The sequence below is a fragment of the Salvelinus alpinus genome, chromosome 25 (assembly GCF_045679555.1).
Source record: "Salvelinus alpinus chromosome 25, SLU_Salpinus.1, whole genome shotgun sequence".
Taxonomy (NCBI): Eukaryota; Metazoa; Chordata; class Actinopteri; order Salmoniformes; family Salmonidae; genus Salvelinus; species Salvelinus alpinus.
This window is the reverse complement of record NC_092110.1, coordinates 34423682-34450298: the sequence shown is the minus strand read 5'-3', so window position 1 is coordinate 34450298 and position 26617 is coordinate 34423682. Positions and strand designations below refer to the sequence as shown.

General features: G+C 42.6%; 2 protein-coding genes across 4 annotated transcripts; one reads left to right on the top strand and one right to left on the bottom strand.

The window, feature by feature from the left end:
- The first annotated feature begins 7814 nt into the window (after positions 1-7814).
- Positions 7815-22599, top strand: LOC139553856 (Fc receptor-like protein 5). 3 transcript variants are annotated; one of them, XM_071366602.1, is made up of 6 exons: positions 7815-8016; positions 14975-15250; positions 18633-18929; positions 19362-19508; positions 20249-20276; positions 20455-20723. In XM_071366602.1, exons 1-6 carry the CDS (start codon positions 7965-7967, stop codon positions 20582-20584), a joined length of 930 nt encoding a protein of 309 aa, XP_071222703.1. In that variant the 5' UTR covers positions 7815-7964; the 3' UTR covers positions 20585-20723. The 3 variants fall into 3 exon arrangements, with proteins under 3 accessions (XP_071222703.1, XP_071222705.1, XP_071222704.1); XM_071366604.1 differs by having other exon boundaries at positions 7882-8021; XM_071366603.1 differs by lacking the exon at positions 7815-8016 and adding an exon at positions 14442-14613 and having other exon boundaries at positions 20455-22599.
- Positions 22600-22881: 282 nt separating this feature from the next.
- On the bottom strand, positions 22882-24151 carry LOC139553104 (platelet-activating factor receptor-like). The gene is made up of 2 exons (XM_071365058.1): positions 24128-24151; positions 22882-24030 (listed from the first exon to the last, which is right to left on the bottom strand). The coding sequence occupies exons 1-2, from the start codon at positions 24149-24151 to the stop codon at positions 23014-23016; spliced, it is 1041 nt and encodes a 346-aa protein (XP_071221159.1). The 3' UTR covers positions 22882-23013.
- Positions 24152-26617: the final 2466 nt, after the last annotated feature.

Sequence of the window (26617 nt, the reverse complement as noted above, 5' to 3'; positions counted from 1 at the left end):
CGTGAGTGAAGGAGGCTTTGTTGCGAAATAGAAAGCCGATTCCAGATTTGATTTTGGATTGGAGATGTTTAATATGAGTCTGGAAGGAGAGTTTACAGTCTAGCCAGACACCTAGTTATTTGTAGTTATCCACATATTCTAGGTCAGAACCATCCAGAGTAGTGATACTAGTCGGGCAGGCGGGTGCGGGCAGCGAAGGTTTGAAAAGCATGTATTTGGTTTTACTAGCGTTTAAGAGCAGTTGGAGGCCACGGAAGGAGTGTTGTATGGCATTGAAGCTCGGTTAGAGGTTAGTTAACACAGTGTCCAAAGTAGGACCAGAGGTATACAGAATGGTGTCGTCTGCGTAGAGGTGGATCAGGGAATCACCAGCAGCAAGAGCGACATCGTTGATATATACAGAGAAAAGAGTCTGCCCGAGAATTGAACCCTGTGGTACCTCCATAGAGACTGCCAGAGGTCCGGACAACAGGCCCTCCGATTTGACACACTGAACTTTGTCTGAGAAGTAGGTGGTGAACCAGGCAAGGCAGTCATTTGAGAAACCAAGGCTATTGAGTCTGCCGATAAGAATACGGTGATTGACAGAGTCAAAAGCCTTGGCCAGGTCGATGAAGACGGCTGCACAGTACTGTCTTTTATCGATGGCGGTTATGATATCGTTTAGTACCTTGAGCGTGGCTGAGGTGCACCCGTGACCAGCTCGGAAACCGGATTGCACAGCGGAGAAGGTATGGTGGGATTTGAAATGGTCAGTGATCTGTTTATTAACTTGGCTTTCGAAGACTTTAGAAAGGCAGGGCAGGATGGATATAGGTCTTTAAGAGTTTGGGTCTAGAGTGTCACCCCCTTTGAAGAGGGGGATGACCGCGGCAGCCTTCCAATCTTTAGGGATCTCGGACGATACGAAAGAGAGGTTGAACAGACTGGTAATAGGGGTTGCAACAATGGCGGCGGATATTTTTAGAAAGAGAGGGTCCAGATTGTCTAGCCCAGCTGATTTGTACGGGTCCAGGTTTTGCAGCTCTTTCAGAACATCTGCTATCTGGATTTGGGTGAAGGAGAAGCTGGGGAGGCTCGGGCAAGTAGCTGCGGGGGGTGCGGAGCTGTTGGCCGGGAATGGGGTAGCCAAGAGGAAAGCATGGCCAGCCGTAGAGAAATGCCTATTTAAATTTTTGAATATCATGGATTTATCGGTGGTGACCGTGTTTCCTAGCCTCAGTGCAGTGGGCAGCTGGGAGGAGGTGCTCTTGTTCTCCATGGACTTTACAGTGTCCCAAAACATTTTGGAGATAGAGCTACAGGATGCAAATTTCTGTTTGAAAAGCTAGCCTTTGCTTTCCTGACTAACTGCGTGTATTGGTTCCTGACTTCCCTGAACAGTTGCATATCACGGACCTATTCGATGCTATTGCAGTCCACCACAGGATGTTTTTGTGCTGGTCGAGGGCAGTCAGTTCTGGAGTGAACCAAGGCTATATCTGTTCTTAGTTCTACATTTTTTTGAAAGGGGCATGCTTATTTAAGATGGTGAGGAAATTACTTTTAAAGAACGACCAGGGATCCTCGACTGATGGGATGAGGTCAATATTCTTCCAGGATACCCGGGCCAGGTCGATTAGAAAGATGAGGATAGGGCACCGCCCTGTAGCCAAATCCATACATTGTGGGGAAGAATCTAGAGCAGGGTTCCCGAACTGGGGGCCCGCGGGCTGAAATTTTATTTGGCCCCCCAAGTTTGCTGAGCAAAAAAAAGAAAGGAAATCAGCTCCAAGTGATTTTAATTTGGGAAATCTGTTCCCAAGTATTTCCACTCAAAGTGGAGAGACACGTGATCATATACAAATGTAAGTAAGGTTTGAAATTATTATGTTTTAGTCAAACATTATATCTGTTTGGGCTTCCTGCGTCAATTTGCAGTCTACAAATTATTAGTAATTATGTTCCGGCCCCACCGACCATCCGCTACTGAATCTAGTTGATGATTCCTGATCTAGAGTAATGGTGGGAAACTGTGTTGTCTTAAGTTGTCCTTTGTAGAACAGATCACTGTGGAGACATAGACATTGCTCTTTCAGAATGACTTGGTGAGCTTGGAAATACCCTACAGTCAATGGTTTAACTGAAAGGACATTCAAAAATGCCTAGTAAGAAATCTAAAACAGAGGCAGAAAGATGAAGCCATTGAGAAGTTATCATTGCATGCAAGTCTTGTTCTTTAAGTTCAAGTAAGTAAGTAAGGCTTGTCTGAACCAGAATGTCCATAGGGCAAGAGCCTATTTCCTGTTTCTGTAGCATGAGGCAGCTTGATGTACACCCCCTGAAAAGAATGTTAGTCTATCACATGGCCTTAGGCCCAATCCAGTACCAAGCAGAGAGGTATCATGTCCCAAATTTTGTCTTTGTCATGACAACTGGTAGTTGGACAACCCTGGTTTGATTCCAGGCTGTATCACAACTGGCTGTGATTGCAAGTCCCATACGGCGGCACACAATTGGCCCAGCGTTGTCTGGGTTTGGCCGGAGTAGGCTGTCAATGTAAACAAACAGTCTTTGCTGCAGTATAAATAGCAGTGGCTCTTAGGCCTATTTCAAATGAGCTAGTTGAGTTTCCATACATTGGGCCTCCCGGGTGGCGCAGTGGTCTAAGGCAGTGCTTGCTGTGCCACCAGAGATTCTGGGTTGGAGCCCAGGCTCCGTCGCAGCCGGCCGCGACCGGGAGGTCCATGGGGCGATGCACAATTGGCCCAGCGTCGTCCGGGTTAGGGAGGGTTTGGCCGGCAGGGATATCCTTGTCTCATCGCGCACTAGCGACTCCTGTGGCGGGCCGGGCGCAGTGCATGCTGACCAGGTCGGCAGGTGTACGGTGTTTCCTCCGACACATTGGTGCGGCTGGCTTCGGGTTGGAGGTGCGTTTTGTCAAGAAGCAGTGCGGCTAGGTTGGGTTATGTTTCGGAGGACGCATGGCTCTCAACCTTCGCCTCTCCCGAGTCCGTACGGGAGTTGCAGCGATGAGACAAGACTGTAACTACCAATTGGATACCACGAAATTGGGGAGAAAAAAAGGGGTAAAAAAAGTTTTTTATAAAAAGAGTTTCCATACATTTATGAGAACCCATTCATTTTCACAATTCCATGCTGCAATAGGAACTACATATTAACAGGGAACCATCCCCATGACAACAAAACTAGTTACAGCCGGCCACTGGGACCATGGAGAGACAGTCAGAGACCTCTGGGTGAAATGTGTTGGCGGCTAAAAGTGTGGTCCTACTGTTGTAGGTAGGAAGCAGGCAGCGTAACTACAGTGACACAGACAGAACAATTTAAACCTTGGAGGGAAGACAGTCTCACACACACACACACATACACAACACACACAATTAAAAGTCATATTCTTAAAAAATCAATAGCTATAAATAATTTAAAGTAAAAAATGTGATGTACCAATTCCGGATTTCCCCTTCAACAAGAAGGATGCAGATACAGGGGGGTTGAGAATTACCATCTCTCAACTCTCTCAGAGTGGAAACATCTGCTTTTTTATTTTTTCAAGGAATCTTAGGTGAGACAAGATAACTTAGCAACTCTTCTCAGCAGGTTGAGACGCAAGATCTGAAAGTAGCTCTGCAGGTGTCCTGTTTGTGTGATAACAATCTACAGTGGCTTGCGAAAGTATTCAACCCCTTGGCATTTTTACTATTTTGTTGCCTTACAACCTGGAATAAACTTTTATTTTTGGGGGGTTTGTATCATTGGATTTACACAACACGCCTACCACTTTGAAGATGCAAAATATTTTTTATTGTGAAACAAACAAGAAATAACACAAAAAAAACAGAAAACTTTAGCGCGCATAACTATTCACCCCCCCAAAGTTTATATTTTGTAGAACAACCTTTTGCAGCAATTACAGCTGCAAGTCTCTTGGGGTATGTCCCTATAAGCTTGGCACATCTAGCCACTGGGATTTTTACCCATTCTTCAAGGCAAAACTTCTCCAGCTCCTTCAAGTTGGATGGGTTCCGCTGGTGTACAGCAATCTTTAATTCATACCACAGATTCTCAATTGGATTGAGGTCTGGGCATTGACTAGGCTATTCCAAGACATTTAAATGTTTCCCCTTAATTCACTCGAGTGTTGCTTTAGCAGTATGCTTAGGGTCATTGTCCTGCTGGAAGGTGAACCTCCGTCCCAGTCTCAAATCTCTGGAAGACTGAAACAGGTTTCCCTCAAGAACATCCCTGTATTTAGCACCATCCATCATTCCTTCAATTCTGACCAGTTTCCCAGTCCCTGATGATGAAAAACATCCCCACAGCAAGATGCTGTGAGGATGGTGTTCTCGGGGTGATGAGAGGTGTTGGGTTTGCGCCAGACTTAGCATTTCCTTGATGGCCAAAAAGCTCAATTTTAGTCTCATCTGACCAGAGTATCTTCTTCCATATGTTTGGGGAGTCTCCCACATGCCTTTTGGCGAACACCAAACATGTTTGCTTATTGTTTTCTTTAAGCAAAAGCTTTTTTCTGGCCACTCTTCCGTAAAGCCCAGCTCTGTGGAGTGTGTGGCTTAAAGTGGTCCTACATACAGATACTCCAATCTCCGCTGTGGAGCTTTGCAGCTCGTTCAGGGTTATCTTTGGTATCTTTGTTGCCTCTCTGATTAATGCCCCCCTTGCCTGGTCCATGAGCTTTGGTGGGCGGCCCTCCCTTGGGAGGTTTGTTGTGGTGCCATATTCTTTCCATTTCTTTAATAATGGATTTAATGGTGCTCCGTGGGATGTTAAAAGTTTCAGCTATTCTTTTTATAACCCAACCCTGATCTGTAATTCTCCACAACTTTGGAGAGCTCCTTGGTCTTCATGGTGCCGCTTGCTTGGTGGTGCCCCTTGCTTAGTGGTGTTGCAGACTCTGGGGCCTTTCAGAACAGGTGTATATATACTGAGATCATGTGACAGATCATGTGACACTTATATTGCACACAGGTGGACTTTATTTAACTAATTATGTGACTTCTGAAGGTAATTGGTTGCACCACATCTTATTTAGGGGCTTCATAGCAAACGGGTTGAATACATATGCACGCACCACTTTACAGTTTAATTATTTTTTTATTTTTTTATTTCACCAATTTGGACTATTTTGTGTATGTCCATTACATGAAAATCAATTTAAATTACAGGTTGTCATGCAACAAAATAAGAAAAACGCCAAGAGGGATGAATAGTTTTGCAAGGCACTGTAGGCCACATCCCAAATGCCACCCATATTCTCTATATAGTGCACTAGTTTGGACCAGAGCCCATGACCTGGTCAAAAAGATAGAGAACTGTATAGAGAACAAGGTGCCCTACAGAGGACAGCCTGCTCTCATACTGTGAGGTTTAGCTGAAAAACTAAATAAACTTTTCCTTATAACACAATGTCAGGAAGTCTCTAAAGCCAAGACTAATCCAGAAAATAGTTATTTTCCATGTGTCATAATTCCTGCAGAGTACCGACAGTGAACCCAACGTCAACGGAGAGAGGATGCATTAAACATCCCCCAGAGCCCCGGTCACCTGTCATAGTCTATTGTCTGTGTTCCAAATGGCACCCTTTTCCCTATCTGGTGCATTACTTTCACACCCCCCCTTGGCTTTTTCCACATGTTGTTGTGTAAAGCCTGTATTTCAAATTGATTAAATATATTTGTTTTGTCACTGGCCTACATACAATACCACATGACATTGAAGTGGAATCATGTTTTTTAAAATGTTCTTCAAAAATGTATAAAAAATGAAAAGCTGAAATGTCTTGAGTCAATAAGTATTCAATCCCTTAGTTACGGCAAGCCTTAATAAGTTCAGGAGTAAACATTTGCTTAACAAGTCACCAGAGAGAATAAAGTAGACGGCACACGTCAAACGTTTGATTTATGACCCTATGTCCGGATGACGTGTGCATGCCCATAGTTGGGCATCCGGTCAGGACATCCTGTCGGGAAGTGGTCACGTGCTTATGCCCATATATGGGCATCCTGTTCCTGTTCTCACGCCTTAGAGTGAGTGTGAAAATAACATGCTTTAAACTGTATGTACTAAATATTTGGAATTAAATAAAATTGTTTTAAAAGCAGTATCTCACATTTTAACGAAGGGGTTCTGTCTTTTCGCTCTATCACCAAAGTATGTCACGGAGACAAAAACTTTCGGAAAAGACGGGAGCGTGCGCGTCGGTGTATGCGTGTGCGGGCGTGTATGTGTGTGTGTGTTTCAAAAACAAAAGGGGAGGGGTGTGTGTTCAACAATGCCCTGGCATCTGCACTCAAGGCTCTCTCTCTCTCTGCACGGTTCATTTGAAACCAAGGTTTGTACTATCATGCAATCGGTATGTACAGATATCTGCCTACCCCCCATCAAAGGATGTGGGGGCTAAAAAGTCAAACACCTCAGAAATAATACAATATGTCTAGACTGACCCCCCTTGTTAAAACATTGTTATTTCTAATCAGCGCATATACTAACGGTGCCCCCACCCCGGTCTATAAATTTACATCGGACACCCCCCAAGGTGCTACCCCTAAGGTGCTATGAAGCATAAATGCAATACTGGGAGACAGAATGTGTCTCGACACCCCCTCCTGGTACTCCAGGCCCATTTTTTAGCATAGAGGATGTCGCCAAAAGAAAAAACGTCACCCCATGCCTTGTAAACTAATTCAGTACTATTTCTCCTTTTGAGCCAAGACGGCGAACGAGTCTAGTGAAACAGACACTTTCCCACTCTGTTAGCACCGCTTTAGCGACAACTACAAACCCCACAGGCCAACAGCCCCGAATAGTTATCGGACTGAACATTTAAAAGAGCATCTGTGAATCCAGCCTAATGGAGCTTTCTGAAGGTGAGTTAGTGAAAAATATATATTAGATTTGGATGCGGGGAATTGTTTGAACATTAATGATATTATTGTAATATTAAACATGAGTTATATGTGTTTTAAACGTGGGGCAATGCACGTATTCTTATAAGTTAAAAATGTATATAGGATAACATGTTAATATTATCTAACGTTCGCAGGATATCAGACATTAAGCCAACTGCACCCGGGGATAAATGCTATGGAACAGCCTTCGTTAGAATGGAATTCCGAGGAGCAACGGGCGGACACAGAATTTTACGAGATATCTATATGTCAACTGTATGTATCTTTTATGATAAAATGTACAACCGACATCGAACCCCCTACACCTCTGGAGGACATGGTCGAAACGGAAGGGGTACCCCGGAACATAGAGAGTAAAACAATGAATTCGGGAAGATTTCACCGCTTTAAATGACATTTCGGAGGTCGCTGATTTGCGGTTGTTTGAAATGGGCAGAAAACAGGTTAAGGACAACTCTGAGACAGAAACAACATTCAGTCATGATATTCTAAAACAGGAAGACAACGATTTTTACAGATATTCAGAAACGGATGGACAATGATTTTTTAAATTATTTTTATTATTTTTAAATATATTTTTTAGGCAATATGTCAAATGGACGTATTCTTATAAGTTAAAATATATCTATTTCGTATAAATACAGGTTAACATTATCTAACGTTGGTATGATACCCAGAGGCTACCGGGCATAATTGATTGGGAACCGACAGCGTTAGACGGCGATTCTCAGAAGCAAACTGCGCCCGGTCCTTTACGTAGCCCTTCACCAACACACTATTTTTCGACGTAAGTCCAAAAAATAAATAAAATCCATAATAATATTTATACATTTAAAAACAAAAAGTGACCCTATTATAAAAGCTATTTTTTTGTGTTTACAGCGGACAGCCAACAAACAGGGGTACATGCAGCATTAGGGACTCTGAACGACTTCGGAAGAGCAGATGAAACAGATGCAATTCTAGGGTTTTGTACTAACGGCCTTACCCTAACTCCAAACACCAGCCAGCAGCCCAGGACAGATACGACGATAATCGATGAATCCTTCCTTCCTCATGGAACTTTTTGAAGGGGAGTTGAACATTCAAGGTGATGTATGTATATAGATATATATTATCTAAGAATGAGAGGTATTAATTCTAGGCATTTACCTGTATGTTTTTAAAAATGAAGGCTATTTATACAATGAACCATTGTCTTTATTCATACTGTTTGTAAACAATAGCTTCTGCCCTCTTAGGGTCTACTTGACCCGGTTAATAAATCAGACCTCTCAGACTAGAAAGTATGATTATTGACTCCTGAGTGTTGAACTTATGCCCACTCTACAGCAACCCTGATTGTTATATGACCCTGAGGATCATCTACGAACGTTGGAACATCTAGAACAAAAATAAGGGGCACATGTGCTCTTAAATGTCCACTTAGAGCATGGTACCTCTATATTTTTGTTCCTAGGTTTATGACTTCTAGGGCGTGTTTCCAAGAGGCTGTGCTAAGGCATAGGCATAATAGGTCTTAGATTCTATAGCCGGGGTATCTGTTAAACACATTGTGACAACTATTGAAGATGCAAAAAGGGGTTTTCAGAAATACATTTGGTTGACAGATTTGTATTATTATAAAAAATAATATAACATTATTATCATAATCTTTAGTATTATTATGTTACATGCGTGACATACCCAGAAATGTCAACGTAGACAACTTACAAGAATGTGTTTACCAGGCAGTGATGAAAACATTTTGAAGGAGCTATTGTTCAAACATGCAAAGATATATATTTGATACAATTACCAACGTTAAAACTGTTGTTACAATATCACTTCTCATTGTGTACATTTCAAGCTTTCAACAACAATTAAACAACCATCTAAATAATGTTTCTCGGACTAACACACTGTTGAGTTTCCTATTTACTAAAGAAAAACCACTAAGACAAAACACAAAAAGCTGTAATATAATATGTATACATGTAACGGCAGATTTCCTCCTCTTCGTCTGAAGAGGAGGTGTGTCACACCCTGGCCTCTGTTATATTGATTTTCTTTATTAGTTTAGTTAGGTCAGGGTGTGACATGGGATGTTTGTGTGTTTTGTCTAGTTTAGGGTGTGTGTATTGTTTAGGGGGTTTTGTATAGTGTATGGGGGTGTGTTCAGTAGAGAGGTTTAGGAAAGTCTATGGTTGCCTGGTTTGGTTCTCAATCAGAGACAGCTGTTTATTGTTGTCTCTGATTGGGAGCCATATTTAAGGCAGCCATAGGCTTTAGGTGATTGTGGGTAATTGTCTATGTTCTATGTTGCATGTGTGCACTTAGTTCGTTTTAGCGTCGTGTTTGTTTTTCTTCATTAAAAGAAGATGGCTTTCTTTCACGCTGCGCCTTGGTCCACTCATTCGTCATATAACGGTCGTGACAAGGTGTAGCAGGGATCGGACCAAAACGCAGCGTGGTAAGTGTCCATGTTTTAATAGAATAAACTGAATAATACACAATACAAAATAACAAAGTGAAATTAACCGAAACAGTCCCGTGTGGCACAAACACTGACACAGGAAACAAACACCCACAAACCAAAAGACAAAACAGGCTACCTAAATATGGTTCCCAATCAGAGACAATGACAAACACCTGCCTCTGATTGAGAACCATATCAGGCCAAACACAGAAATAGCAAAACATAGAAATACAAACATAGACTGCCCACCCCAACTCACGCCCTGACCATACTAAATAAAGACAAAACAAAGGAAATAAAGGTCAGAACGTGACAATACATGTCATTCTATACGGAAAACAGGTACATTCTGAAAGATTATGATGTTGATGTGATTTTTTATTAATCTCTCAATTTAGGATAATACTGTTTATTTTATACTTTACTTAAATTGTATTATTTATCTTGCCTCATACCAGGCTAATACACTACCAAGCCATGCAAACAGCTAGGGAATTAACCCAGAACCGGTGTGTGTCTTTTTTGGATCAATAATTGATCAAGAATACCAATAGGCATGATATGATCCTCAACCCTATTACGACATCATATAATGCACAGTCATATGCAAAACCATAAAACTCTGACAAGAAAACAATGAAAACCTTAACATGACTACATGCACTGCCATTATTTTAGTTACCATCCACCAATGGTTGAGTTTGGTACTTTTTCTATGTAGATGCACCGAGCCTCCAAGTGGCTGGAGACATACAACAAGCTAAATTAAAATGACCCATATAAAAAGTATGTGAAAAGATGGGGTCAAATGTAATTTTTATGTTTTGTTTTTGTTACAACCAACAGGTCTTCCTAACATTTGACATAACTAGTAAGCCTTACATCTTGAATGTACAGTGGGGAGAACAAGTATTTGATACACTGACGATTTTGCAGGTTTTCCTACTTACAAAGCATGTAGAGGTCTGTAATTTTTATCATATGTACACTTCAACTGTGAGAGAAGGAATCTAAAACAAAAATCCAGAAAATCACATTGTATGATTTTTAAGTAATTAATTTGCATTTTATTGCATGACATAAGTATTTGATACATCAGAAAAGCAGAACTTAATATTTGGTACAGAAACCTTAGTTTGCAATTACAGAGATCATACGTTTCCTGTAGTTCTTGACCAGGTTTGCACACACTGCAGCAGGGATTTTGGCCCACTCCTCCATACAGACCTTCTCCAGATCCTTCAGGTTTCGGGGCTGTCGCTGGGCAATACGGACTTTCGGCTCCCTCCAAAGATTTTCTATTGGGTTCAGGTCTGGAGACTGGCAAGGCCACTCCAGGACCTTGAGATGCTTCTTACGGAGCCACTCCTTAGTTGCCCTGGCTGTGTGTTTCGGGTCATTGTCATGCTGGAAGACCCAGCCACGACCCATCTTCAATGCTCTTACTGAGGGAAGGAGGTTGTTGGTCAAGATCTCGCGATACATGGCCCCATCCATCCTCCCCTCAATACGGTGCAGTCGTCCTGTCCCCTTTGCAGAAAAGCATCCCCAAAGAATGATGTTTCCACCTCCATGCTTCACGGTTGGGATGGTGTTCATGGGGTTGTACTCATCCTTCTTCTTCCTCCAAACACGGCGAGTGGAGTTTAGACCAAAAAGCTCTATTTTTGTCTCATCAGACCACATGACCTTCTCCCATTCCTCCTCTGGATCATCCAGATGGTCATTGGCAAACTTCAGACGGGCCTGGACATGCGCTGGCTTGAGCAGGGGGACCTTGCGTGCGCTGCAGGATTTTAATCCATGACGGCGTAGTGTGTTACTAATGGTTTTCTTTGAGACTGTGGTCCCAGCTCTCTTCAGGTCATTGACCAGGTCCTGCCGTGTAGTTCTGGGCTGATCCCTCACATTCCTCATGATCATTGATGCCCCACGAGGTGAGATCTTGCATGGAGCCCCAGACCGAGGGTGATTGACCGTCATCTTGAACTTCTTCCATTTTCTAATAATTGTGCCAACAGTTGTTGCCTTCTCACCAAGCTGCTTGCCTATTGTCCTGTAGCCCATCCCAGCCTTGTACAGGTCTACAATTTATCCCTGATGTCCTTACACAGCTCTCTGGTCTTGGCCATTGTGGAGAGGTTGGAGTCTGTTTGATTGAGTGTGTGGACAGGTGTCTTTTATACAGGTAACGAGTTCAAACAGGTGCAGTTAATACAGGTAATGAGTGGAGAACAGGAGGGCTTCTTAAAGAAAAACTAACAGGTCTGTGAGAGCCGGAATTCTTACTGGTTGGTAGGTGATCAAATACTTATGTCATGCAATAAAATGCAAATTAATTACTTAAAAATCATACAATGTGATTTTCTGGATTTTTGTTTTAGATTCCGTCTCTCACAGTTGAAGTGTACCTATGATAAAAATGACAGACCTCTACATGCTTTGTAAGTAGGAAAACCTGCAAAATCGGCAGTGTATCAAATACTTGTTCTCCCCACTGTATAAGGGCTCCCAAATATGGACCTGGAAACACTCGGGAGGGGTGGGACCACAAGCCCTTCCAAGTAATGATATATTGTAATTTAAAGCAACGACCCATAAGAGAACACGGGACCACGGCAATGCAGGAACCATATAGAATTAAAACAACAGTATTCTTAATGAGAAATATAATCTAATAAACAAATGTCTGCATAATGAAAGACATGAAAACTATATCCAACAATGTTTCTCGATCTGTATAAAACGTTGATATTGTCAGTAAGGTCACTGAGACTAACAATAGACAATAGTTATTGACAATAGTTATCGAGAAAACAACATATACTTAGTTTTACACGTATTCTATAATAATTGAAGGTCAATAAAGATTTGATGCAAAATAATGAAAGCATAATGTAGTTCAGATAGAGCACGATCAAAAGGGCAGGCGATAGAGTACTCAACTGTATCAACGGCATGAATTTCTGACAAAATAATATTATTAATGTATACAATATATTTGTTTATTAGACATTCCAACATATAACACAATATTGAGATACTAAAAAATGTATATGCAATATTTTCTCAACTGTCATCCCCTTGCTTTTTTGCTTTATAGGTATGCTCTGCTAGTACTAAATCCAGACATAATCCACACATATGGGATTGTTATAACTGGTCTACGTTGTGGGGGAACAAAATTATGTTTTCCCGGAAGGTTAAGCTTTCATGAATGGGGTCAAAATAAATATGCTAGAAGCGATAGAAACACGGATGTATTTCCCTGAAACTAATAGTGTATATCGTTGGTAACTCACATTATCATGGTTCAATGATAGGTGTTCCATTCTGTGGACTGAGAATAAAAATACTTTGCATTTAGATTATAAAAAGAGTTGTAAAAACGATATGTAATTTACCCGTATTAGTGTAATTGCCTGTAGTTCTTGAAATTAGAGAAAATAAAAAGGTAATCTAGAGAAAATATTGCATATACATTTTTTGGTATCTCAATATTGTGTTATATGTTGGAATGTCTAATAAACAAATATATTGTATACATTAATAATATTTTTTCACTAACTCACCTTCAGAAAGCTCCATTAGGCTGGATTCACAGATTATCTTTTAAATGTTCAGTCCGATAACTATTCGGGGCTGTTGGCCTGTGGGGTTTGTAGTTGTCGCTAAAGCGGTGCTAACAGAGTGGGAAAGTGTCTGTTTCACTAGACTCGTTCGCCGTCTTGGCTCAAAAGGAGAGATAGTACGGAATGAGTTTACAAGGCATGGGGTGACGTTTTTCTTTTGGGCGACATCCTGTATGCTAAAAAATGGGCCTGGAGTACCAGGAGGGGGTGTCGAGACACATTCTGTCTGCCAGTATTGCATTTATGCTTCATAGCACCTTAGGGGTAGCACCTTGGGGGGTGTCCGATGTAAATTTATAGACCGGGGTGGGGGTACCGTTAGTATATGCGCTGATTAGAAATAACAAAGTTTTAACCCGGGGGGTCGGTCTAGACATATTGTATTATTTCTGGGGTGTTTGACTTTTTAGCCCCCACATCCTCTGGGGGGTGAGATAAATTCGGATTTGAAAGGGCTTGTGTGTTAATGAATCGTAAAGTGCCCATTTTAAGAGACGCCGACACACTTTTTGATGGGGGGTAGGCAGATATCTGTACATACCGTTTGCATGATAGTGCAAACCTTGGTTTCAAACAAACCATGCAGAGAGAGAGAGAGAGAGCCTTGAGTGCAGATGCCAGGGCATTGTTGAACACACACCCCTCCCCTTTTGTTTTTGAAACACACACACACATACACGCCCGCACACGCATACACCGACGCGCACGCTCCCGTCTTTTCCAAAAGGTTTTGTCTCCGTGACGTACTTTGGTGATAGAGCGAAAAGACAGAACCCCTTCGTTAAAATGTGAGATACTGCTTTTCATTTTTTTTATTTAATTCAAAATATTTAGTACATACAGTTTAAGGCGTGAGAACAGGAACATGATGCCCATATATGGGCACAAGCACGTGATCACTTCCGTGTAAATGGGTGAGGAAAAACATATATTTAATAAATTTTGAACTCAGGCTGGAACACAACAAAATGTGGAATAAGTCAAGGGGTAAGAATAATTTCTATAGGGAATTGGGTGCAATCTGGGATGGAGCCTATATGTAACCTCTACCCCAGCCCAAGATAGAGTACACTCTTTCTGAAGGGGAGCTAGGCATTAGCTCTCAGTATTTCTGGAGTCACAGTAGATAACATGGAGCCTAGCTAATAAAGTTCAGGGTGAGATTGAAGTTGGCCAAGCTATTTTGTGAGGTGAATGAAATGGCGACTCACAGAGGCCTCAAGAGATTAGAGTGAGTTGAGTTGGAGTGAGTTATTACTAAATAATTGAGAGCAGATAGTAGAGATGTGGAGAAACAAAGCTGTTTGGACAGATATAAACAGAAAGGTTATCTAAACCATAGACATGCAATAATATTGTTCCAGTTCAACCTGAGGATGAAAATGTGTTAACAGATTAACAGTCAGGGGGAAGCTCAAAGTTCCTGTCCCTTTTGTTTCCCATTTTAAACTTCCCCCACCAGGACTTTAAGACAGAGTAAAGCACAACACATACAGGTCCAGAGTGTCATCGTATCAGGTGTCAACGCATATCAAACAACTACAGCTACTAAACATGCAACTTGTTTTTCTTCTGCTCTGTTTGTTTGTTAAACCAGGTAAGACCTCTCATTATGTTCTACTGTATATTGGTTCATATTAAGTATGTACTGTATTAGGGCTGAATCCTAACTGGAGATCTGCACCCGTAACTCAATGTTTTTTGCATTTACCATCCATTTACATACTTTACGCAAAAGTCGAAGTGCATGGATCTCAAATTAGGATTTGGACCTTTAATGATTACAGTCATCACAACAAATGAATCTGCCAACACTACCCATTAAAATATACATTGTGTCACCAGTTGGTGAGTACAGTGTAGTTAAGGCTAAAAGTGTCCATTTCGTATAGTAAGTGTTCCATTTACAAGCAGGGCTTTTTAATTGCCTTCTCTAACCATTGTGTCTCTTTTGACAGCTTTTCTCCAGGAGAGCCAAAGGCTCAGATTGATCTTCCAGACTGGAGCGCCGGTCATGCCTGCTGGTCAGATCGTCCAAATGTTTTGTGAGGGATCATTTGTTGTGAACAAATACACCTGGTACCGTGTGAACCAGAACACATCCACAGCTATGAACATTAACAGCAACTTTCTGACTCTATTTGTCACCACTAAGGACTCTGGAGAATACAAGTGTTCAGGTTATTACAATGGAACACTGTCCAACAGTAATACATTAAACCTGACTGTGGTAGGTACGTGACTGGAAGTTATTTTAAATCATAAAAGTCCCGTTAATTTCATAGTTATCACGAAACAAACGGTTCATTCTCATGGCATGTTTGTGGATGCTAGAATAGGGGATTTTGTTTTTCAACTTTTTTTCACCAACTCATTATTTTCCCGTCCCAGGGGAACATACACAGCCAACACCAAGGCAACGCCAAATAGCTTCCTGGACTTATGCGAGAAAACCCTACTCATTTAGAGACACAAAGGGATGTCAGGGACTGCAGTTAAAGCTTCCTGTTGGAAAACCACTAGGACGACAGAAGCACAGCAGGCAGGGAGAGTTAAGTAGTTCAGCCAGGCTGAATTGTTTTGACTTGTTTTTCAGCGGAGCAGAACCCAGCACAGTTATGTCAGTGTTTATAGTAACAGCCCCGCCCCTGGCTAGGATAATGACCCAGCAGCATTGTAGTCTGTCTGCTTCCACCCTTCAACACCCCCTTCCCTCTATTCCATCCTTCAACAATCTACACCCCCCCCCCCCCCCCCTCTATTCTATCCTTCAACAATCTACACCCCCCTCCCTCTATTCTATCCTTCTATAATCTACACCCCCCTCTCCCACTCTATTCTATCATTCTACAATCTACACCCCCTCTCCCACACTATTCTATCCTTCTACAATCTACACCCCCCTCTCCCACTCTATTCTATCCTTCAACAATCTACACCCCCCTCTCCCACTCTATTCTATCCTTCTACAATCTACACCCCCCTCTCCCACTCTATTCAATCCTTCTACAATCTACACCCCACTCTATTCTATCCTTCAACAATCTACACCCCCCCTCTCCCACTCTATTCTATCCTTCAACAATCTACACCCCCCTCTCCCACTCTATTCTATCCTTCAACAATCTACACCCCCCCTCTCCCACTCTATTCTATCCTTCTACAATCTACACCCCCCTCTCCCACTCTATTCTATCCTTCAACAATCTACACCCCCCTCTCCCACTCTATTCTATCCTTCTACAATCTACACCCCCCTCTCCCACTCTATTCTATCCTTCAACAATCTACACCCCCCCTCTCCCACTCTATTCTATCCTTCTACAATCTACACCCCCCTCTCCCATGCTATTCTATCCTTCTACAATCTACACCCCCCTCTCCCACTCTATTCTATCCTTCTACAATCTACACCCCCCTCTCCCACTCTATTCTATCCTTCTACAATCTACACCCCCCCTCTCCCACTCTATTCTATCCTTCAACAATCTACACCCCCTCTCCCACACTATTCTATCCTTCTACAATCTACACCCCCCTCTCCCACTCTATTCTATCCTTCTACAATCTACACCCCCCCTCTCCCACTCTATTCTATCCTTCAACAATCTACACCCCCCTCTCCCACTCTATTCCATCCTTCAACAATCTACACCCCCCTCTCCCACTCTATTCTATCCTTCTACAATCTACACCCCCCTTTCCCACTCTATTCCATCCTTCAACAATCTACACCCCCCTCTCCCACTCTATTCTATCCTTCAACAATCTACACCCCCCTCTCCCACTCTATTCCATCCTTCTACAATCTACACCCCCCTCTCCCACTCTATTCCATCCTTCAACAATCTACACCCCCCTCTCCCACTCTATTCCATCCTTCAACAATCTACACCCCCCTCTCCCACTCTATTCCATCCTTCAACAATCTACACCCCCCTCTCCCACTCTATTCCATCCTTCAACAATCTACACCCCCCTCTCCCACTCTATTCTATCCTTCAACAATCTACACCCCCCTCTCCCACTCTATTCCATCCTTCTACAATCTACACCCCCCTCTCCCACTCTATTCCATCCTTCAACAATCTACACCCCCCTCTCCCACTCTATTCCATCCTTCAACAATCTACACCCCCCTCTCCCACTCTATTCCATCCTTCAACAATCTACACCCCCCTCTCCCACTCTATTCCATCCTTCAACAATCTACACCCCCCTCTCCCACTCTAGTCTATCCTTCTACAATCTACACCCCCCTCTCCCACTCTATTCTATCCTTCAACAATCTACACCCCCCTCTCCCACTCTATTCCACTCTTCAACAATCTACACCCCCCTCTCCCACTCTATTCCATCCTTCTACAATCTACACCCCCCTCTCCCACTCTATTCCATCCTTCAACAATCTACACCCCCCTCTCCCACTCTATTCCATCCTTCAACAATCTACAGCCCCCTCTCCCACTCTATTCCATCCTTCAACAATCTACACCCCCCTCTCCCACTCTATTCCATCCTTCAACAATCTACACCCCCCTCTCCCACTCTAGTCTATCCTTCAACAATCTACACCCCCCTCTCCCATTCTATTCTATCCTTCAACAATCTACACCCCCCTCTCCCACTCTATTCCACTCTTCAACAATCTACACCCCCCTCTCCCACTCTATTCTATCCTTCAACAATCTACACCCCCCTCTCCCACTCTATTCCATCCTTCTACAATCTACACCCCCCTCTCCCACTCTATTCCATCCTTCAACAATCTACACCCCCCTCTCCCACTCTATTCCATCCTTCAACAATCTACACCCCCCCTCTCCCACTCTATTCCATTCTTCAACAATCTACACCCCCCTCTCCCACTCTAGTCTATCATTCAACAATCTACACCCCCCTCTCCCACTCTATTCTATCCTTCAACAATCTACACCCCCCTCTCCCACTCTATTCCACTCTTCTACAATCTACAACCCCCGTCTCCCACTCTATTTCATCCTTCAACAATCTACACCCCCCTCTCCCACTCTATTCTATCCTTCTACAATCTACACCCCCCTCTCCCACTCTATTATATTCTTCTACCATCTACAACCCCCTCTCACACTCTATTCTATCCTTCTACAATCTACACCCCCCTCTCCCACTCTATTCTATCCTTCAACAATCTACACCCCCCTCTCCCACTCTATTCTATCCTTCTACAATCTACACCCCCCTCTCCCACTCTATTCTATCCTTCTACAATCTACACCCCCCTCTCCCACTCTATTCTATCCTTCAACAATCTACACCCCCCTCTCCCACTCTATTCCATCCTTCAACAATCTACACCCCCCTCTCCCACTCTATTCCATCCTTCAACAATCTACACCCCCCTCTCCCACTCTATTCTATCCTTCTACAATCTACACCCCCTCTCCCACGCTATTCTATCCTTCTACAATCCTACCTGGAATCAAAAAGGGTTCAACCTGGAACCAAAATTGGTTCTCCTATGGGGACAGGCAAAGAACCCTTTCTAAACTTTTTTCTAAGAATTTAGTCTGGATCTGTAATCTGTGTTTATTTGAGTATCACAAAGTAGTTTATCATGTCCCCTCCTCTCTCTAGAGAGACTCTCCAATGTGTGGGTGTCATCCACACCCAAGGACCTGGTCTCCATGGAGGGGCAGAGTGTCACCCTGTACTGTCAGGCCATCTCCCACCCCCCCGCTGTCCTCTGGAGCTGGATCAGGTTGGACGAGCAGGGTGGGAGGCAGGAGGTGGGCATAGGGCGAGAGCTGACCCTGAGCATGGCAAGTGAGAGTGGGCACTACATTTGCCAGGCTTACAGCAACTTCTTGGCCCTGATGCAGCAGCAACAAAGCCCCTCCCACACAGTCTATATCGTCTACTTCCCCATGACTGGTAATCTACTCATCAATCATAACATCCACATTATTTATCATGAGTCCAACACATTTAGCTTCCTCTCAGCTCAAGATGGAGAATAGTTCAGTTTGAGGAAATGACGAACGATAATGAGATGTGTTCCATTAGTAGAGAACTGAGCTGATGACGATGATGGGTGGTAATGGTGGTGTGATAGAGACAATGTACCAAAAGAAAAGATAATGTACTGGGATGGTGCCTCTCACATTACCATGTCATGTTTTATAACTTTGGATTGCATTTATCAATAGTTTTATGTTGTCAAACCCTGCTGTTCAATGTATGTATCAATATTTGATGCACAGTAGTACTTTATAGCATAGGTTTGTAAAGTTTAACATTTTAGTGTAAGCCTGTGGCACATCAATGTCAATACAGTTCAATTGACTGTTCCTCCTCTCCCCTTAGGCAGTGTGTATGCAGGAGTAGCAGGGTTGGTGCTGGTTCTCCTTGCCGGGGTCTTACTGCCCTTGTTGCTGCTGTGGCTCTGGAGGCAGCAGGCCAAAGAGAGGGCCGGTCAAAAGACCTTGGCCACCACGAGTGCACCGGCCAAAGGTGAGTGACACTGTCAAGTGTACTGCACTGTATCAACAGTTCTGCCAAGTCTTCAGCTATACTGCAGTTATAATTGTAACATGTAGGCTACTGTAGTTACAGGAAGTAATGTGTTGTTGTAAAAAAAATATATATAATAATAATAATTTTTAATTAACCATGTAGGCTAGTTGAGAACAAGTTCTCATTTGCAACTGCGACCTGACCAAGATAAAGCATAGCAGTTCGACACATACAACAACACAGAGTTACACATGGAATAAACAAAACAGTCAATAATACAGTAGAACAAAAAGAAAACAAAAAGTCTATATACAATGTAAGTGCAAATGAGGTAAGATAAGGGAGTTAAGGCAATAAATAGGCCATGGTGGCGTAGTAATTACAATATAGCAATTAAAACACTGGAATGGTAGATGTGCAGAAGATTGATGCGCAAGTAGAGATACTGGGGTGCAAAGGAGAAGATAAATAAATACAGTATGGGGATGAGGTAGGTAGATAGGATGGGCTGTTTACAGATGGGCTATGTACAGGTGCAGTGATCTGTGAGATGATCTGACAGCTGGTGTTTAAAGCTAGTGAGGGAGATATGACTCCAGCTTCAGAGATTTTTGCAGTTCATTCCTAAATGATCAAAATATAGGTCTATAGTAGGTTTCTGAAAAGCTTACAATGTTCATTCAGACATTGTGAGTGTTGGTTTGATTTACTGTGATGTATTTTCCATGTACTTCCAGGATTTACTGGACCTGCAAAAGCACCAAAGTAAGAGCATGATAAACAAATCATATTTGTGTGTTTTACATTTTTCTTCCTGTGTATGAGATTATAATTAGTAATCAGCATAATGCTATGTTGATCGCTAGGCTGATCGCTATGCGGATCGCTAGGCTGATCGCTGTGCTGATCACTATGCTGATCATGTGTCTGCTGTCACCACTAGGGGGAGGAGTCAGGCCCAGGCTGGGGATGAGGGAGAAGTCTACATGAACTGTGGTGAAACCAACCAAGCCTACAGCGACCTGTGCCCCGCCTACATGACAAGAGATGATACCTACGCCACCTTGGGATAATTCCTACGCCAACTTCAAATCACATAACATTTTATTAGTCACATGCTTACTTACGAGCTCCTAACCAACAATGCAGTTTTAAAAAATACAGAAAAGAATAAGAGATAAAAGTAACAAGTAATTAAAGAGCAGCAGTAAAATAACAATAGCGAGACTATATACGGGGAATACCGATACAGAGTCAATGTGAGGTAGTATGTACATGTAGGTAAAGTTATTAAAGTGACTATGCATAGATAAGAGAGTAGCAGCGGTGTAAAGGCGGGGGCAATGCAAATAGTCTAGGTAGCCATTTGATTAGATGTTCAGGAGTCTTATGGCTTGAAGGTAGAAGCTGTTTAGGAGCATCTTGGACCTCGACTTAGCGCTCCGGTACCGCTTGCCGTGTGGTAGCAGGGAGAACAGTCTATGACTAGGGTGGCTGGAGTCTTTGACACTTTTTAGGGCCTTCCTCTGACACTGCCTGGTATAGAGGTCCTGGATGGCAGGAAGCTTGGCTCCAGTGATGTACTGGGCCGTTCGCACTACCCTCTGTAGTGCCTTGTGGTCGGAGGCCGAGCAGTTGCCATACATGGCAGTGATACAACCAGTCAGGATGCTCTCGATGGTGCTGATACCTACGCCACCTTGGGATGATTCCTACGCCTTGTCATGAGAGAGGGTGATGGGACTTACCCAAGGACAGGAACAACATATGCATATGTGACATGAAAGTAACACTAAAATAACCTGCTTGATAAATCACATACTGAAGATAAGAGGAGTTACATCCTCTTTTGCTCATTCTAAAACACTGTGGGGCAGTTTCCCAGACACAGATTAAACATAGTCCTGGACTTAAAAACTCTATCAAGAGGTACTCTATTGACCGTGCTTTTTCATCCAGGACTATGTTTAATCTGTGTCAGAGAAACTGTTCTTAAGAGAGTTAGAGTTTGTTTAATATTTAAAGAGAAGCTAGACTTGAGGTTTGAAAAGTCTTATTTTTCTAATTTGTCTGCATTCATAGTGATATTTGTCAGAATCTTTTAATGGAAAAAATTACTGAAACAAAAAAACAGGCATTTCAATAACAATATATCTGTTAGTTCATATTTACATTGAGAAGGCAGTACAGCGTATTACACAATATGTTTTAAATGCATCACATACACAGAGTTACAGTTACTGCAACATTTATAACAGAGGTCTATTAACTTCATAACCCACACGTCTCTGTTAATACTTCAGTAGCTGGCAGCCTCATAAAAGGATCGGGAAGCTTGTTATTCCCTCATTCTTTACTATAACAATAATCCCACTGGGCAAAAACTGGTTGAATCAATGTTGTTTCCACGTAATTTCAACATTTCTATTTTTACATTTGTTGATTTCACATTGAATTCACGTTAGTTGACAACTCAACCAACTTCTAATCAATACTAGAAGTTGAACTGTCTGTGCCCAGTGGGATAGCGATGCTTCACATATTTATAAAAAGCTCCCAGTATTTGTTTTGCTATGTTACTAAATTGAATTGCAAAACAAATACAGTTTCACATCTCACCACACATGAACAGTTTTGCCAATTCCATAAGTGGTGAAGACCCTGCAGGCTAAAATCAATGCAATTCTTAGTTTCACAATTACAGTTTCAGATCATTACAAAGCTTAGTGTATCACAACATGCATGAACTTGACGGACAGCCAGCATCCTGAAAACCTTATTTTTACGTGTGAATATATGTCCATATTAGGTGCTCAAGAACAAGGATTTTTTTATTCCTTGCTCACGACCAGCTATTGTTCAGCACCCAATTTAGAAGGCTCCAACAGTGATAGGACTATTGTTGGTTAAGGGCTTGTAAGTAAGCAATTCACTGTTGTATTTGGCGCATGTGATATTTAAAATGTAATTTGATATCCATTTTATCTAAGGATCTAGTCTAGTGGCTTGGGACTGAGTTTATAGAGCTATTGTACAATCATTTATAGAAGCTCCTGTTCCCAATAAAACATCTGCTTTTCTCCTCTGATTACACTCCTCTGATTACACTAGAAGAACAGGAAGAAACAGATGTGATGAAATTAACGGTCGCAAGTCTGTCACAAGAACAAACTAAGATACATTGTGAGATACAATGTACAGTACAACTGAAATGTGAAACCAAAGAATCAATGGTCCAAAGATTCTTTAAAGCACTGATTATAGCTGGCACAGTGGCCAGGACAAATCCCTACAGGGAAGACATCTAGAGGGGAACCATACTCTGGGTGGGGCTGTGTGGTGGTGCATCTGTTCATGTGAATGTGTCTGAATGAACATGAGGCTACATAGCAGAGTGCATGTTCTGCACTGTGTGTGCCTTGTTAGGTGTGGGTGTGATGGAATGAAGCATCCTGAGGATGTGGTCACTAACAACAGTCAGCATTAGCATTAGACACAATATCTACAATACAATGTCATCTAGAGATTTAAACAGCTGCTGCTGTTCGCTATGGAGCCGCTGACTCACATTCTTGCACTCCACCATAGAAATGTGTGTGATGGCTGTTTCCGAGCATCCTTTCCCCCTCCCCACCTTTTTCAGATGGTCCTTGATGTAGAGGCGGAACTTCCTGGTGGCGAAGCAGTACACTACAGGGTCCAGGAGGCAGTTGAGCCCCATCAGCATCAAGGTGACCTGGTGGGCATCGTTAAGCCACTGCCTGGTCCGCTGGCCCCAGTCCATTCTGCCCCAGCCCTCCTTGATCTCCAGTACAGCCAGAGTCCAGGGGCCCTGGAGGAAGAAGACCAAGACGAAGCACCACATGAGGTGGGTGGTGGCCACAGTCCGCTTCTCGTCGTCAGTCTTGTTGTGGTAGCCCTCAAAGCAGCGCGACACGTTTCCGTCGTCCACCTGGATGCCCGTCTCCAAGAGGTACGGCACGGACATGGACAGAGTGAGCGCCCAGATGACCGCCGTGATGGCCACCCCGCGGCGCCAACAGTCGGACGAGGCGGCATACAACGGGCGCGTGATGGCCCAGTAACGGTTGACGCTGATGGCGGCGAGGAAGAGGATGGAGCAGTAAGTGTTGATGAAGAAGAAGAACACACCGGTGACGCGGCACAGGAAGTCGCCGTAGCGCCAGTCACCGCGGTGGTGGTAGTAGCCAATCCAGAAGGGGAGGGCGCACACGAAGAGGAGGTCGGCACAAGTCAGGTTGGCCATGTAGATGCGGATCTCATTCATGGCCTTGGTGTCGTGCATGTGCTGCAGCACGAACAGCACGTAACTGTTGGCTATCAGACCAAGGACGACCACAACACCGTAAAACACTGGGAAGAGGGTGTAACGGAAGTCCGAGTCCAGGAAGGTTCTGTTGACGACTGACGATAGGTTCACTGTCCTAGTCACTGCTAAGTCCTCTTGCATCCCCATGGTCGACTCCACTGTTGGTTCTGCTAAAGCAAGCAACTCCCTCTGTGAGAAAAAGACTTAGACTCACAGTGTTTTCTAATACTATATAAATGACTAATATTTCAAGACTCACTAATATTCACTTCAGTACTTCTCTTACTGCAGTCAGGAGAGCTTTGGACATGTCTAGTAAAATCATACATATACAGTATATTCCATGGAATAGCCTTCATTCTCAGAACAAGAATAGACTGACGAGTTTCAGAAGAAAGTTGTTTGTTTCTGGCCATTTTGAGCCTGTAATCGAACCCACAAAAGCTGATGCTCCAGATACTCAACTAGTCTAAAGAAGGCCCGTTTTATTGCTTGTTTAAATCAGGACAACAGTTGTCAGCTGTGCTAACATAACTGCAAAAGGGTTTTCTAATGATGAATTAGCCTTTAAAATTATAAACTTGGATTAGCTAACACAACGTACCATTGGAACACAGGAGTGATGGTTGCTGATAATGGGCCCCTGTACGCCTATGTAGATATTCCATTAAGAATCAGACGTTTCCAGCTACAATAGTCATTTACAACATTAACAATGTCTACACTGTATTTCTGATCAATTTTATTTTATTTTAATGGACAAAAAAGGTACCTTTTCTTTCAAAAACAAGGACATTTCTAAGTGACCCCAAACTTTTGAACTGTAGGGTACATATGAGATGAGTAAAGCAGTATCTAAACATTATTAAAGTGGCCAGTGATTCACGTCTGTGTTTATAGGGCAGCAGCCTCTAAGGTGCAGGGTTGAGTAGCCGGGCAGTGTCCGGCTAGTGATGGTTACCCCTTGGCAGCGTTATCAGAAACCACAGTATTGATTTTCACTGCTACGCAGACGATATACAACTCGGCATTTCTGTGTCACCAGAGAATTTGAGCTCCACAGATAAATTAGTAGACTGTATTAGTGATTTAAATATTTGGATGGCACACAACTTCCACCAGCTTAATCAATACAAGACCGAGGTACTTATTGTTGGGTTATGGTTAATCAATAGCCAAAATAGCTTTTTACCACCTGAGGAACATTGCAAGGGTGTGGCCGTTTCTCTCTCAGGCTGATACAGAGACAAGCATGCTTGACTACTGTAATGCTCTGCTGTCTGGTCTACCCAAGAAAGCCATTGGTCAACTGCATAACATACAGAATGCTGCAGCACGGGTACTGAGCAAGACCAGATGAAGAGCATACATTACAGCAGGTTTTAAGGTCTCAGCACTGGCTGCCTGTGAGTTTTAGAATTCATTTTAAGATTCTTCTGTTGGTTTTTAAATCAATCCACAATTGTGCACCCCAATACATATCAGACGTGCTTTTAAGTTATGTACCCAGTAGGTCCCTCAGGTCCTCTGGCACTGGCCTTTTAACTATCCCAAGGCCTATGACCAAGAGGCATGGAGAGGCAGCCTTTAGTTATTATGTCCCCAGCCTCCGGAATAGCCTGCCAGAGAACCTGAGGGGGGCCGAAACTACGGACATTTTTAAAAGATCTTAAAACACACCTTTTTAGCTTTGATTTTCCTTGGGGTGCTTTTTAGTCATTCCGTTTTTATTGTTATTCTTAAGTTTTATGTCCTCTAATGTTTGTTATGTAGTAAATATTTCAGTTTTTATTTTCATTGTTTTATATTCGTTTTTTCCTGTGAAGTACATTGCGTTGCATTCCATGTCTGAAATGTATAAATAAAGCTTGATTTGATGATTGCAGGTTGATGATTGCTGGTCACACCTAGACTAATCTCTTCCTGCTCTGTCGTCAGTATTGCGGATAACAACAAAAGGATTGCCACTATATGAACAACAAATTAGGCTAGAAAGGTTTTATAGAGAATTCATTAATTCATTATATTATCCAAGAATAGAATCAATGGTTCAATAATAGAACTGACCATTTTTCCCAGATCCCAGACTGTAGCTTTAATCTGCTCTACCGTAGCTACTGTAGGTCTACCCATCAATTCCAGATTGAACTTTGTGTCATTCACTGAATATACTACAAAATTCACATCAGCTCCATAGACTGGTCTTTCTTGGCTGTCTGACCCTTCTAGGACCCCTGTCACCATCTGATCCTGCTAAGACATGATGAACATAGTGTTGAAAGTTGTATTGTCAATCTTGTTTTGTATTTAACGCCACTTTAAATGTGTACATGACACTGCAACAAAATTTCCCCATGGGGACAATAAAGTAAGTAAGTAAGTAAGTAAGTAAGTAAGTACTGACTCCACTGTGGTGCAGGCGGAGCGGGCAGTCAGACAGACCAATTATTTAGAAACGGTCCTCTTTCTGATTTGTATGCTGTTAGCCTACCTATTGTATTACAAGCACTTATTTCTCACATTATTCACACAGTCAGAATTCACTGCTTTAACTTCAATAGCCTACCTCTCCTAGATGGGAGAGAGGTTTCATGTGTGTCTAGTATGCGTGGTCTCAATGAAATACATGGGCAGAGAATCACGTGGCAGTTAACTTGAATATGTTTAGACTGTAGTTTACTACAGTGTCTGTAAATAAATATTGATCATGAAAAGAAAAATGGAGGGCGCTCAACTAACGTGAGTGGAAGTGCAATCAAAACATGTAAAATGCACA

Coding starts and splice junctions, on each gene's coding strand:
- LOC139553856 (XM_071366602.1), top strand. CDS start 7,965: ATGAATCCTTCCTTCCTCATGGAACTTTTTGAAGGGGAGTTGAACATT. Junction 18,930..19,361: donor CGTCTACTTCCCCATGACTG/GTAATCTACTCA, acceptor CTCTCCCCTTAG/GCAGTGTGTATGCAGGAGTA. Junction 19,509..20,248: donor CACGAGTGCACCGGCCAAAG/GTGAGTGACACT, acceptor ATGTACTTCCAG/GATTTACTGGACCTGCAAAA.
- LOC139553104 (XM_071365058.1), bottom strand. CDS start 24,151: ATGTCCAAAGCTCTCCTGACTGCA. Junction 24,031..24,127: donor CCAAAGCTCTCCTGACTGCA/GTAAGAGAAGTA, acceptor TTTTTCTCACAG/AGGGAGTTGCTTGCTTTAGC.